Source organism: Erinaceus europaeus, chromosome 17, assembly GCF_950295315.1.
Source record: "Erinaceus europaeus chromosome 17, mEriEur2.1, whole genome shotgun sequence".
Classification (NCBI taxonomy): Eukaryota; Metazoa; Chordata; class Mammalia; order Eulipotyphla; family Erinaceidae; genus Erinaceus; species Erinaceus europaeus.
The window spans coordinates 39,237,850-39,252,263 of record NC_080178.1 but is presented as its reverse complement, the minus strand read 5'-3'; the positions used below and the strand labels follow the sequence as shown (position 1 = coordinate 39,252,263).

Sequence of the window (14,414 nt, the reverse complement as noted above, 5' to 3'; positions counted from 1 at the left end):
GATAAATAAAGATAATATGGGGGGCGGGCAAGGGGGAGCAAAGAGAGAAGAAAGTGAAAGGCTTCCAGGAGTGGTAGAATCATACAGATACTGAGGCCCAGTGATAACCATAATGGCAGAAAAGCAAATAAGTAAGTAAATTTATCTGTCTTGCTGAAATCATTCATCCTTCTGTCTGTCCATCCGTTCTTGGCAGGTAAGTGGTAGGGCAAGAGTTAGCATCCAAGTACTCTGTAATCACTCACTCCATTCAGAAAGTCTAACAAAAGCAGTGATATGAATTATTCATAGGAAGCCTCAGGGAGAAGACCTAACAAGGAATACCTTCACTGCTACAGTTATTCAAATGCCGTTTATTAATTCACCTAATAAATATTTACTGAGCTCCTGTTAAAGCAATGTGCCAAGCACTGGGGGCATAACAGTAAGCAGAATATACACAGTCCTATCATAAACTCAGAGATGGTTGGCACTAAGCAATTAAGCACATCTTAAATTTAAACTACAACTGTGATTTGAGCTTGATGGAGTGGATGATGGTATGGCAATGACTGATACAGCACAGTGAATGAGGAAACTTCCCAGCAGACTTAAAAGCACAAGAATAAAGTGATATATGAGGATCCCAAGAACTGTGGAAGAGCGAAATGACTTCAGCATTAAGTCCAATTGCCCTTTCAAATGTATTGATATGTCTTTGAAATCAGATGGATATGAATTTGAATACCCATTGACTCACCCAATCTTTCTCTCTCTCTCTCTCTCTTTTGTCTTCATTGCTCTGGGCTGACTTTTTTCAGATAAGAGAGACACCACAGCACCAATGTGCCTCACATTGTGTATTGGGGACTTAAAATTGGGTTGTGCAAGTAGAAAAGCAGACATACTACTCCCAGGTGAACTATCTCCTAGACTCCCTTGCTTAACCTCTTTGAGTTGATTATTTTCATATATAGCATAGGAATAGTAACTACTCACAATGTTATAGATATTTTCCCCTATCTTAAAGCTTATCAGAAGTTGGTTACTGTTTTTGAGTTATTCTCTCTGTTTTTCTGTATCCTACAGATTCCTTGGGATGCCCCAATTATTACTTTTATTAAAATTTATTTATTTATTATTTTTAAAATTATATTGCTTGTTCAACAATTTTTTTGGCTTTGTATGTTAACTCTCTGTTTAGCCACCAGGTTCCAGATGCTAGCAAATGCGACCAGACTTCCCTGGACAGACAACCCCACCAATGTGCCTTGGAGCTCCGCTTCCCCAGAGCCCTTCCCCACTACGGAAAGAGAGAGACAGGCTGGGAGTATGGATTCACCTGTCAGTGCCCAGGTTCAGTGCGGAAGCAATTATAGAAGCCAGACCTTTCACCTTCCGCACCCCATTACGACCCTGGTTTTCCACATAATAAGACAATCCCCAATAGGTCCTCTGTCATCCTTTTTTAGGTCCTGTACTCTCCCCCACCACCACTCCAGAGTCTTTTACTTTGTAGCAATAAGTATATATTTATTTATTGGATAGAAACAGAGAGAAATTGAGAAAAAAGCAAGAGACAGAGAGGGAGAAACACCTGCAGCACTGCTTCATTACTTGTGAAGCTTTTCCCCTGCAGGTGGGGACTAGGTCCTTGTGCAATATAAGTTCAACCAGGTGCACTACAATCCCCCCCCCAGTACTTTGATCCTTATCAAATTAATTGCTACTTTTATCAATATGTTTATGTACAGAACTCTCCTATATGCTCCAGATGTGTATAAACTGCCAACCCAACTTCTGTAACTGAAGAAGCATTTTTTTCTCATTTTCAAAAAAGATTTGAGAGAGAGAGAGAGAGAGGGAGACAGAGAAACACCTCTGGCACATGTGATGCTGGGAATTGAACTCAGGATCTCATACTTTAGTCATTTTGCCACCTCCTGGGCCACCTGGAAAGCATTTCAAGAGACCAGGGGGCTGGGCGGTAATGTAACAGGTTAAGTGCACACAGTCTGAAGCATAAGGACCTGTGCAAGGATCCTGGTTCAAGCCTGCAGCTCCCCACCCACTCATGGGGGGGATGGGGTGGGGTTGCTTCACAAGTAGTGGAGGAGGTCTACAGGTGTCTATCTTTCTCTCTCCCTCTGTCTTCTCCTCTCTCAATTTCTCTCTGTCCTATCCAACAGCAACAATAGCAGCAGCAACAACAATAATAACAGCAACACCACCACCACCACTGCCACTGGAAAAAAGATGGCCTTGCTTTTCTGTTAAGATCATCATGTAAGTAGTAACTTGGTCTCTCGGTCAGTGTCTCTATCTCTCTCTATATATCCCTATTTCCCTTTCTTTCTCTCTCTCATATTCTAACATGTGAATGTTCTCAATTTTCCCAAATAAAATTTAAGATTCCTGAAAATTATGATCTCTCCTCAAGTCACTGTTGAGATAATGATGAACCTTTTAAATGTTGGGGAAACGAGCAATGGTCATCCCTTCCCCTCATAACATTTGGTGAACCCAGCCAGGAGAAAATATTCAGGTATATTAAACTTTTATTCCTTTTTATGTAACCAGATTAGTACTTTCTCTTAATTCAGTCTCACTAAATTTTCCTTTTAAATCAACCTCCACTGTAACCACATGTTTATTCGTATTCCATTGTCAGGAATAAGCATGGCGTTCTTGCCCTTGAGAAACTTATAAAATACAAGATGACTTTCCTATGCCTTGGTTCTCCCACTTGTTAGATTTTGGGTGCTTTTGGCCATAAGCCTGCCACACTGATTTTTAATTACAGAGGCTTCCTCAGCCCCATGCCTGGCCACAGAGATTTCTTTCTTTCCTTTCACCATTTATTTCTTGGCTGGGCCTTTTCTTCTCACCTGTAACTTGTAATCTTCTCCTGAGTAATTTTTTATGCTACAGGTCTTCTTGCTGAATACTATTTCTTTGAACTTACATTTTACTCCTTTGGTCTGAAATTTCTAACCTATGACTATGGTCTTTAACTCCACTTTTCCTTGTGGCCTGGCACCCAAGGTTCCCTTCCCAAGAGACCAAAAGACTTTATCAGGTTAGTTCCGTTTTTTTTTTTTTTTCCCCCTCCTATTTCAATTGTATTTTTAACCACATGGCCCTGGCCCCTTCTCTGTCTCCATGACCTTCAACCACATGGTCCCCAGGTGCCATGTTTGTTTAGTTACCATGTCAACCAACCATGTGGTCACAGATGCCATTTTGGTCCACCATCTTTATTTTTATTCTATTTTCTCCTAACTTTTTCCTCTGGCCAAAAGATTTTATTTTCTTTTGCTCTATGCTAAAACTAGCTGATCATTATCCATAAATGTTCTGGTACATTCTTTTTTTTTTTTTTTTTGCCTCCAGGGTTAGTGCTGGGGCTCAGTGTCTGCACTACAAATCCACTGCTTCTGGAGGCCATTTTTTCCATTTTTTGTTGTTGCTGCCCTTGTTATTTCTGCTGTTGTTGTTGGATAGGACAGACAGAAATTGAGAGAGGAGGGGATGACAGAGAGGGGGAGAGAAAGGCAGAGACCTGCAGACCTGCTTTACCGCTTGGAAGTGACTCCCCTGCAGTTGGGAATCTGGGGGGTTTGAACCAGGATCCTTACCGATCCTTGTGCTTCATGCCATAACCTGCTGTGCTACAGTCCAGCCCCCTGAATTCATTCTATTCTTAACAGGCAGAGCGAGGCTGTTAAATCTAATTAAAAACAAAAACAACAAACTCAGTGTTGCATACAAAACTTTTCAATGGCTCCCTCACACCATGAGATCTCCCCTACCACATATCTACAACTTCTATGTTCTCATTTCTCTTTCGCATTTTTCTTTTCTTTTAATTTTTATTTATAAAAAGGAAACACTGACAAAAACCATAGGATAAGAGACGTATAACTCCATATAATTCCCACCACCGGAACTCCGTATTCCATCCCCTCCCTGATAGCTTTCCTATTCTTTAACCCTCTGGGAATATAGACCCAGGGTCATTATGGGATGCAGAAGGTGGAAGGTTTGGCTTCTGTAATTGCTTCTCCGCTGAACCTGGGCAATCCATAGTCCCAGCCTGCCTCTTTCTTTCCCTAGTAGGGTGGTGCGCTAGGGAAATGGGGCTCCAGGACATACTGGTGGGGTTGTCTACCTAGGGAAGTCAGGTTGGCATCATGGTAGCATCTGGAACCTGGTGGCTGAAAAAATAGTTAACATACAAAGCCAAACTAACTGTTGACTAATCATGAACCTAAAGGCTGGAATGGTTCATTTGAAGAGTTGGGGGGTGGGAGGTCTCCGTTTCATAAATATATTATATTCCAAAGAGCCCATGACTATACTAGTTTTTTTTTTTTCTCCCCTGAGCCTGACATCTGATATGCAGATGGACCCAAGTTATTGTCTGGGGAGATGATGTCATGGCTGGAAAAAGGACCAAAGAGTATGGGATGATCCCACTCATAAACAGAAGTTGAAAAAGAAGAACAGAAAAGGAAACTCAAAGCAGGATTTGACTGAGTTTGGAGTAGGGCACCAAAGTAAAAATCTTTGGGTTGAGGGTGAGGGTGGATGTTTGGCTTCATTGGGAAGGGGGTGTAGTGGGGAGGATGTGATGGGACATAGTCTTTTGGTGGTGGGAATGGTGTTTATGTACACTCCTATTAATTTGTAGTCATATAAATCACTATTTAATAATATGAGAGGGGTAAAAATTGACTGAATGTCTCAAAATTTTTAATGCACAGACCACAGGCTGAGTCTTTGAAATGTTGATTCTCTTAATAGCTTAGACCAGGGAGAACAGAAACAACCAGTAGTATTACTCTATAAGACAGCTATATACAAATAATGTCAAAGGACATAAATTATGGTGATGTTGGATATGATACAGCAAAACCTAATAATGGGATTTTCAAAGTTAACCCAATTGCCAAATAATCTGATTACAGCAATAACTATCTATTGCCTTCTTAAATCCCAAGACAGCAGGAACCTCCCATACCCTCTATAGAGCCTATATCTCCCCCAGTCCTGGAACCTCTAGGGTGAGGCTCACTTTCCTGCATGATTCTCTCAGTTCATACCAAATGATATTGCATCTGCTGATTCCAACCTAATCAATGCAATGAGTACCATCTCAGCATGCTTCACTTCAGACTGTGTCCAGAGACATCAGGCATGGAATGTCAACCCTTCAGCCTCATTACTCAGGTGAGACCTTTCCTTTCATAGGATTCTGATTCCATTCCAAGTGGTTCACTTCCTAACAAAGTCCCAAAACCTAGGTCCCATGAGATAGGGCATATGTTCACATGTATCCATAAATTAGGGCAAAATATCTACCTGAAAGCAAAAGTGCACAATAGTCTGCAGTGAGTCAGTATATGCAGCAAGTAGAAAGACCTAAAAAGTCTACGGCCATACCACCCTGAACACGCCCGATCTCGTCTGATCTCGGAAGCTAAGCAGGGTCGGGCCTGGTTAGTACTTGGATGGGAGAAAGACCTAAAAAAACAACATAAAGTTCCTAATGAAATCTTTTGTCTTTTTCTGTTGTAATGCAGTACTACAGAATGAACCTACAAGGGTCCTGTGCAAGTTCAACACTGCAGAGTTGCCTTCCTGCCTCAATATTTACAAAATATTTTATTTGAAAGACAGAGACCAGAATACTGCTCAGCTCTTGCAAATGACAAAAAGGAACGAACTTGGGACTTCAGGAATGAAAGTCTGGTGCACTACCTCTGTGATAGCCCTCTTTTTATTCTATGCTTAAAGCAAGAGGGGACAGGGAGAAGGAATGGGGGGGGTAGAGACAGCAGGAAGGAGTGGGAGAGATGGAGAGATGGAGAGACTCAGAAAGGGAAAAACACCAAAGCACCATTCTGTCACCCAGGGAATTCCTTTAGGTGCTCTCCATGTGGCTGCCAGGGATGGACTCAGGGCCTTGGATACCTAAGGAAGATGGGTCCTGATATTGGGGCAGCTTGGAATATTCCTACTCACGACCACAGAATGTTAGCTCAGATCACATAGACTCCTAAGCTGAATATGGGCCCAGATTACATCAAATTGAGGGGGTTTACAGTCAACAGTATCTATACACCTTTCCCATATTTGGGAGCTACTCTCTTCCCTGATCCAACTTTCTGGTCCTTTATGCAGCCATGATATCATCTCCCCAAAAAATAACTTGGATCCACCTGCATTTCAGATTTCAGGCTCAGGGGAAAAAACCCCAAAAAACTAGTATAGCCACAGGCCCTTTGGAATATAACTAAAATATGCCTACTAGCAATCTACAAAACAGAGACCCCCTCAACTCTTTATCTGTACTATTCTAGCCTTTAGGTTCATGATTAGTCAACAACTTGTTTGGCTTTATATGTTAACTGTCTTTTCAGCCACCAGGTTCCAGATGCTAGCATGATGCCAACCAGACTTCTCTGAACAGACAACACCACCAATGTGTCCTGGAGCTCCACTTCCCCAGAGCCCCACCCTACTAGGGAAAGAGAAAGGTAGGCTGGGACTATGAATCGACCTGTCAATGCCCATGTTCAGTGGGGAAGCAATTACAGAAGTCAGACCTTCCACCTTCTGCATCCCACAATGACCTTGGGTCCATACTCCCAGAGAATAAAGAATAGGAAAGCTATCAGGGGAGGGGATGGGATACGGAGTTCTGGTGGTGGGAACTGTGTGGAGTTGTACCCCTGTTGTACCCCTCTTATCCTATGGTTTTTCTCAGTACTTTTTTTTTTTTTTTTTTTTACCAGTTTTTCTCAGTACTTTTTTTTTTTTTTTTTTTTTTTTTTTTTTTACCAGAACACTGCTCAGCTCTGGCTTATGGTAGTGCAGGGGATTGAACCTGGGACTTTAGAGCCTCAGGCATGAGTCTCTTTGCATAACCATTATGCTATCTACCCCTGCCCTGTGTTTCTTTTTTATAAATAAAAATAAAAAAATAAAAAAAAAGAAAGTGATACAAAGAAGTAGGAAGATATCCCATGCTCATGGATTGGAAGAATTAACATAATCAAAATGAATATTCTATCCAGAGCCATATACAAATTTAATGCAATATCCATCAAGGCCCTACCAATTTTCTTTAAGAAAATAAAACAAAAATTACAACCATTTATCTGGAACCAGGAAAACACGGAGAATCTCCAAAACAATCTTGAGGAAAAGAAATAGAAATGAAGGCATCACACTCCCAGATCTCAAACTATAATATAAGGCCACTGTAATCAAAACTGCCTAGTACTAAAACAAAAATAGACCAGTGGAACAGAACTGAAAGCCTAGAAATAGCGCCCCCCCCACCTATGGACATCCAATTTTTATAATGGGGCTCAAGTTATTAAATGAGGAAGGAGGGTCTCTTCAATAAATGGTGCTGGGAAAACTGGGTTGAAATATCCAGGAGAATGAAACCAAACCACTTTATCTTACCAGAAGCAAAAGTAAACTCCAAATGGATCAAGGACCTGAATGATAGACAAGAAACTATCAAATATGTAGAGGAAAATATTGGTGGAACACTTTCCAATCTAAATCTCAAGGGCATCTTTGATGATACAGACCCAATTGCAAGGAAGAGTAAAACAAAAATAAAGCAAAGGGACTACATCAAATTGAAAAGCTTCTGCACAGCTAAAGAAACCAACACCCAAAAAGACTCCTCACAGAACAGGAGATCTTTACATGCCATAGATCAAAGAGGTGGCTAGTAACCAAAATATATAAAGAGCTCACCAAACTTAGCAACAAAAAAGCAAAATGACCCAATTCAAAAGTGGGGAAAGGAAAAGAATATTCACTACAGAAGAGATACAAAAGGCCAACAGACACAAAAAAAATTGCTCCAACTCACTGATTGTCAGAGAAATGCAAATAAAGACAACAGTGAGATACCACCTCACCCCTGTGAAAATGTCATACATCATAAACGACAGTAGCAACAAATGCTGGAGAGGTTGTGGGGACAAAGGATCCCTCCTGCACTGCTGGTGGGAAAGTCAATTGGTCCAACTCCTGTGGAGAGCAGTCTGGAGAATCCTTACAAGGCCAGAAATGGACCTTCTATATGACCCAGTAATCCCTCTCCTACAGATATATCCTAAGGACTCAACCACACTTATACAAAAAGATATGTGTACATCTATGTTCATAGCAGCATAACTTGTAATAGCCAAAACCTGGAAAAAACCCAGGTGCCCAACAACAGATGAACAGCTGAGAAAGTTGTGGTTTATATACACAATGGAATACTACTCAGCTATTAAAAATAATGCACTCACCTTCTCTGTCCCATCTTGGATGGAGTTAGAAGGAGTTAACATTAAGTGAGATAGCAGAAACCTTCATCCTCTATAATACCCATATTTCTCCAGTCCTGGAAACTGTGGAGTATGGCTTGTTTTCCTGCATGATTCTCTTAATCCATACCATTTGATACTGCATTTGCTGAGCTCAACCAAATAAATGCAATCAGTACCACCATGACACATTTCACTTTGGACTGTGTCCAGAGACACCAGGCATGGAATGTCAACCCTTCAGATTCAGTACTCTGGTGAGAACATTCCTAGATCACAGGACTTTTCAATTCCATTTCAGGTGGCATACTTCCTAACAAAGCCACAGAACCTAGATATAGATATATGTAGATATAGGGCCCATGAAACAGAACACATGTGCACATGTATCCGTAAGTTAAGGGAAAATATATACCTTAATGTAAAAGTGCACAGTAGCTTCCAGTGACTCAGTAAGTACAGTAAGCAAGTAGAAAGATCTACAAAGATGCTTTTTAAAAATTACCACAAAGATGCTTTTTAAAAGTTACCATAAAGTACTTAATCAAATAGTTTCTATTTAGACCTGGATACCCTCCTCACCTACTTCCTATTCCACTTCTTTCAATCACTCCAAGGCTAACCTTATCAAGACAAGGTAAGGACTACAAAAGCTGGATACGGGCAGGAGACTGGCATAGTTTAAAGATGGCTCCTTTGGTCACCACCAGCCATAAACCAGGGCCCTAGTCAGTGAATCCTGGGATCCACACATAGACATGATGGGCCTAGATCTCCAACAGATTCCTCTCTCTACCATCACTGGTCATTTCCATTAGGAACAATCCATCAGTGGACCCTCTTGTGGGCATCTCGGGGATCTTGCCTTCAATCTGGTTCAACACTGGTAGGGACTGCCCCATTCTCTGAAGGGAGGTTGAATCAATATACTTTGCTACTTGAGGAAGACAGGTTCTACAATGAGTGCAGCCTACAATGTTTCTAGCTATGACTATAGAATGTGAGATCAGATATGTAGGTTACATGGGCTCCTGTGCTGAATATGGGCCCCAAATCAAATCGATGGTGTTTACAGTTAACAATATTTATATAATTTTCCCATATTTGGGAGCTACTCTCTGCCCAGATGCAACTTTCTAGTCCTATGTCCAACTCTGACACCATCTCCCCAGACAATACCTTTAGCCCACCTGCATGTTAGCTATCAGGCTCAGGTCAAAATTAATAAAGCCATAGACCTACTAGCCTTTTCCAAAATGGAGACTCCCAAATCTCATCTGCTATAGTCTTACCTTCAGATTCCTGATTATTAAACAATTTGTTCTGCTTTATATCTTAATGCTTTTTTTCAGCTACTAGGTTCCAGATGCTACTATGATACCAATCTGACTTCTCTGGGCAGATGACTTCACCAATGTGTCCTGAAACCCCACCTCTTCAGATCCCTGCCCCATTAGAGAATGACAGAAATATACTGGCAGTATGGATCGACCTGCCAATGCCCATGTCCAGTGGAGAAGCAATTACAGAAGCCAGGCCATCCACCTTCTATACCCCATATTGATCCTGGGTCCATGCTCCTAGAGGGATAAAGAATAGGAAAGCTCCCAATGGAAGGGATGGGATATGGAACTCTGGTGGTGGGAACTGTGTGGAACTGTATCCCTCTTATCCTACAGTTCGATCATTATTAAATCAGTAATAATAATAATAAAAGACGTCCTAGCTTCTATCTACCCTAAATTCCCTATTCCTATATGCTCTATTCCTATTTTATAGTTCTTGTTCATTAAATATCCTATCCTGCTTTATATCTTACTGTATTTCAGCCAATAGGTTGTGTATGCTTCTATGATTTCATCTTGAACTCCCTGGGTAGATTACCTCACCAATGTATCCTAGAACCTCACTTCTCCAGAGCCTTACCCCACTAGGGAAAGAAAGAAACAGGTTGAGGGTATGTCCAGTGGAGAAGGTATGAAACAGGTTGAGGGTATGTCCAGTGGAGAAGCAATTATAGAATCTAGTCCTTCTACTTTCTTCACTCCATAAAAAATTTTGGTCCATACTCCAAGAGAGGTAGATGACCAGAGAGCTCTTAACTCCAACTCCATCAAGACCCAGAGAGTGAAGAGGGAAACAAACAAACAAACAAACAAATGGGAGGATACTCAGAAGTAGTAGGTGTGATTTAGAAAGGAAGAGAAGGCAGAGCCCTAGGGAAAAAAAAACTGGGCAAATACATATAAATAGATAAGTAGATATAAAGTTATAGAAATAATAATCAACTCATATTTGTTGTCTTGGGAGAACTATAAAGTTTCCAATGGAGGAAATGGGGACACAGAACTCTGGTGGTGGAAAGGTTTGGAATTATATCCCTGTTATCTTATAATTTTATAAATTAATATTAAATCACTAATAAAAATGAAAAAAGTAAAAAATGTTTATATATATATTTTTTCTTTTTTCTTTCGATCCTCAGTGATGTTCCACAGTTGATTATCAACTATGAACCAGCTAGAAGAACTATACAAATAATTAGAACATGGGCTTTTCTCAAGTTTGAGTAGTATTATAAGTAGGTATATCAACAAAGGTTTTATAATACATTGTGATAAAGACAGTAATAAAAATGAATAAAGTTCAGAGAAAGTATAAAATCTACTTACATTAAAAAGTTGTTCTTTAGCATATGATCTAGTCTGTCCTTGATAAGAAAGAAAAAAATAGAAAGAAGGTTTACTATATGCAATTATATTCATCATGAGTAATTAACATATTTAGAACTTTACCTACAAAAATCAATTACCTTTTGGCCAGGAGCTATAAATTTGTGACAGAGCTCAACATCTTCAGGACAGTTTGAAAGAACTGTCATAGTGGCTGTCTTGAAGAGCCCCTCCATGACCTAAAAAGAATGACACAAAATTGGTTAACAGGTAAGTCATTTTATACAAGAACCTGCTCAGGTTCAGGAAGGAAGGCTCTCCAAGTTTCAGCAAGGAAAAATCATAAGGCCTTTTTTTTTTTTTTTTTTAATGTGCCTTCAGGATTATCACTGGGGCTTGGAACTACCAACCCACTGCTCCTGGAGGCTATTTTTTCCCCTTTTGTTGCCCTTGTTGTTAATGCTGTCATTGTTGTTGGATAGGACAGAGAGAAATCGAGAAGGAGGGGAAGAAAGAGAGGGAGAGAAAGATAGACACCTGCAAACCTGCTTCACCACTTGTGAAGCAAACCTCCTGCAAGTGGGGAGCCAAGGACTTGAACCAGGATCCTTTTGCCAGTCTGTGCACTTAGTGCCATGTGCGCTTAACCCGCTGTGCTACCTCCCGGTCCCAGATCATCTTTCCTTCCTTTTTCTATTTCTTCCTCCCTCCCTTTCTTTCTCTTTCATTCATTCTATCAATCTTTCTTTCTTTCTCATTATTTCTTATTTTTTAACTTTACTATGATTGAGACAGAGAGAAATAGGTAGAGTGGGGAGACAGCACTGTTCCACTGCTGATGAAGCTTCCCCCTTGTAGATGGGGGACCTGAGATTTAAACCTGGGTTCTTACCTATGGTATTATGTGTGCTCTACCAGGTGCACCACTGCCTAGCTATTATATTCACTTTTTTTTAATACTTATTTTCCCTTTTGTTGCCCTTGTTGTTCTTCATTGTTGTTGTAGTTATTATTGTTGTTGATGTTGTCGTTGTTAGATAGGACAGAGAGAAATGGAGAGAAGAGGGGAAGACAGAGGGGGGAGAGAAAGATAGATACCTGCAGACCTGCTTCACCACCTGTGAAGTGACTCCCCTACAGGTAGGGAGCCAGGGGCTCTAACCAGGATCCTTAAGCCGGTCCTTGCACTTTGTGCCACGTGCGCTTAACCCGCTGCGCTACTGCCCGACTCCCTATATTCACTTTTTATAGTCAAGATAATAAACATATCTAGTTATGAGATTGTTGTGAGAAAAAAGTAAGATAATTCAACTCTTGTCTCAGAGAAGTACATAATAAACAGCTGTTGTGAAGAATATAAAACTTTAAAAATCACTTCATTCTGCCACTGACATTGAAGGAATAAATCATATATATATCTACTTTGCTAAACTATGAATCATTGTGTAATCCAACCCAGTATATAAGAATTCATGCTACTAGAGATGTCCATCAAGTTTCACAGGGAAATCTTGTTAGAAGGAAAAGAGAAAAAGAGAGAGACGGAAACTACTTCCAGATATTTTAATCACAATTCTTTGTTTGTTTGCTTGAAGTTAATGAGATCAAAGGCGTGGTGGTGGCACAATTGGTTGAGTGCACACATTGCAGTGTGCAAGGACCCAGGTTCAAGCCCCTGGTTCCCACCTGCAGGGGGAAAGCTTTGCGAGTGGTAAAGCAGTGCTGAAGGTCTCTGTCTCTCTTCCTGCCTATCATTCCTTTCCCTCTTGATGTCTGTTTCCATGCAATAAATAAAGATAATAAAAAATAAAAAATAAGTCAATGAGATCACACTATACCTTAAAAAGATTTATTTCCAATAATATATATATATTTTAAATATTTATTTCCTTTTTGTTGCCCTTTTTTTTAATTGTTGTTGTAGCTATTGTTGATGTCATCGTTGTTGGATAGGACAGGGAGAAATGGAGAGAGGAGAGAAAGACAGACACCTGCAGAGTTGCTTCACTACCTGTGTAGCGAACCCCTGCAGGTGGGGAGCCAGGGGGCTTGAACCAGGATCCTTACACCACAATAAAATATTTTTAAAAAAAGATTTATTTATTTTATGTGATATATATGTCACATACCACTTTCTGGAGAGCAGGAGAGAGAGAGAGAGAGAGAGAGAGAGAGAGAGAGAAGGAGAGAGAGATGAGCTTAAGCACTGCTCTATTCCCAGCATACTCAGTACCAGTATAGAACCTAGGATGCATACCTGAATTCCAAGTTCTACCTGATTTACCGTCTCCCTGGCCATCAAAGTTATATAATCTTATTTTTACATTTTATGTGAAAATGACAGACAGATAAGTATATCATTTGGTTATATGTCATGCTAGGGAGCAGACTGGGGGCCTCACACACTTGAAGCAGTCACAGTCTACCAGCTAAGCAACTGCCCTGGCCTTATCATGCTGTCCCCTTAAAGAAAGAGACATTCATTCATTCTTCCTTTGTCTCTCCTAGTCACTGATAGCTTGAATTTTTCATACCCTTTGAAAGCTGGAGACATGGTAGTTCATAGCATCTACTGACATAGTAAAGGACTTAATTATCAAGTGATAGCCAGATATATTTACGCATATTTATAAATATAACTATGTAATATTTACATTTATTTTAAAATTTTATATGCATAAATAAATATATTTTGAATAAGAAGGAATAAGGTGATGAAAGAAGAACAAAAAGAGGCTTATGATTTTTACCCTGAGGCTTTATCACATTCAATTCAGGAGATAAAAAGAACAGGTAGGTTGGCAGAGTAACTGCATTGTTGAGGGACATAATACACCTACTTGTATGGTGAACACTTTGATACTAGGGTGATTAAATCGGTACCTTTTATGACTAGTAAATTTCTGCAGGAAGATCATGGGCTTTTTTTTTTTTTTTGAAAATCAACTTTTTTTTTTTTTTTAAAGATTTATTTCTGAGAAAGATGTGAGGAGACAGAAAGAACCAGACATCACTCTGGCACATGCTGCTGGGGATCAAACTCAGGACCGCATGCTTGAGAGTCCAAAGATTTATCATTGTGCCACATCCTGGACCATGACCATGGGCTTTTCTAACATGGACTTTTAATACTATGCTCTATAAATAAAACTGAAGAAAACAGAAATGTAACTGAAGTGTTAGCATAATTCTAGTACCCACTTACTTTTAGCTTCATTAAGGTCAACATGAAGGCTTGAAAGTTAAGAGTCTCTTATAACCATGTAGTGGACTGTCTATGCTGGGACACTTTTGAGAATGAAAAGTCAAATACCTGGTTGTTGGGAAGTCATGACTTTACCATCAATCCAATATTAATAACTAAGCCATTTTATATCTTTAGTTGGTCAAGACGATTAATACTTAACTTTCTGATCAT

The 14,414-nt window shown here is 40.0% G+C and overlaps 1 protein-coding gene across 5 annotated transcripts in view; it reads right to left on the bottom strand.

Moving 5' to 3' along the window:
* Positions 1–14,414, bottom strand: part of NARS2 (asparaginyl-tRNA synthetase 2, mitochondrial) — a 138,401-nt gene that overhangs the window by 41,612 nt on the left and 82,375 nt on the right. For all 5 annotated transcript variants that reach the window (XM_060176679.1, XM_060176676.1, XM_016193439.2 and 2 more), the window contains 2 exons: positions 11,137–11,235; positions 10,997–11,034 (listed from right to left, as the gene is read on the bottom strand). In XM_060176679.1, coding sequence (XP_060032662.1) covers positions 10,997–11,034; positions 11,137–11,235 — 137 coding nt within the window. The remainder of the gene's footprint in view (positions 1–10,996; positions 11,035–11,136; positions 11,236–14,414) is intronic.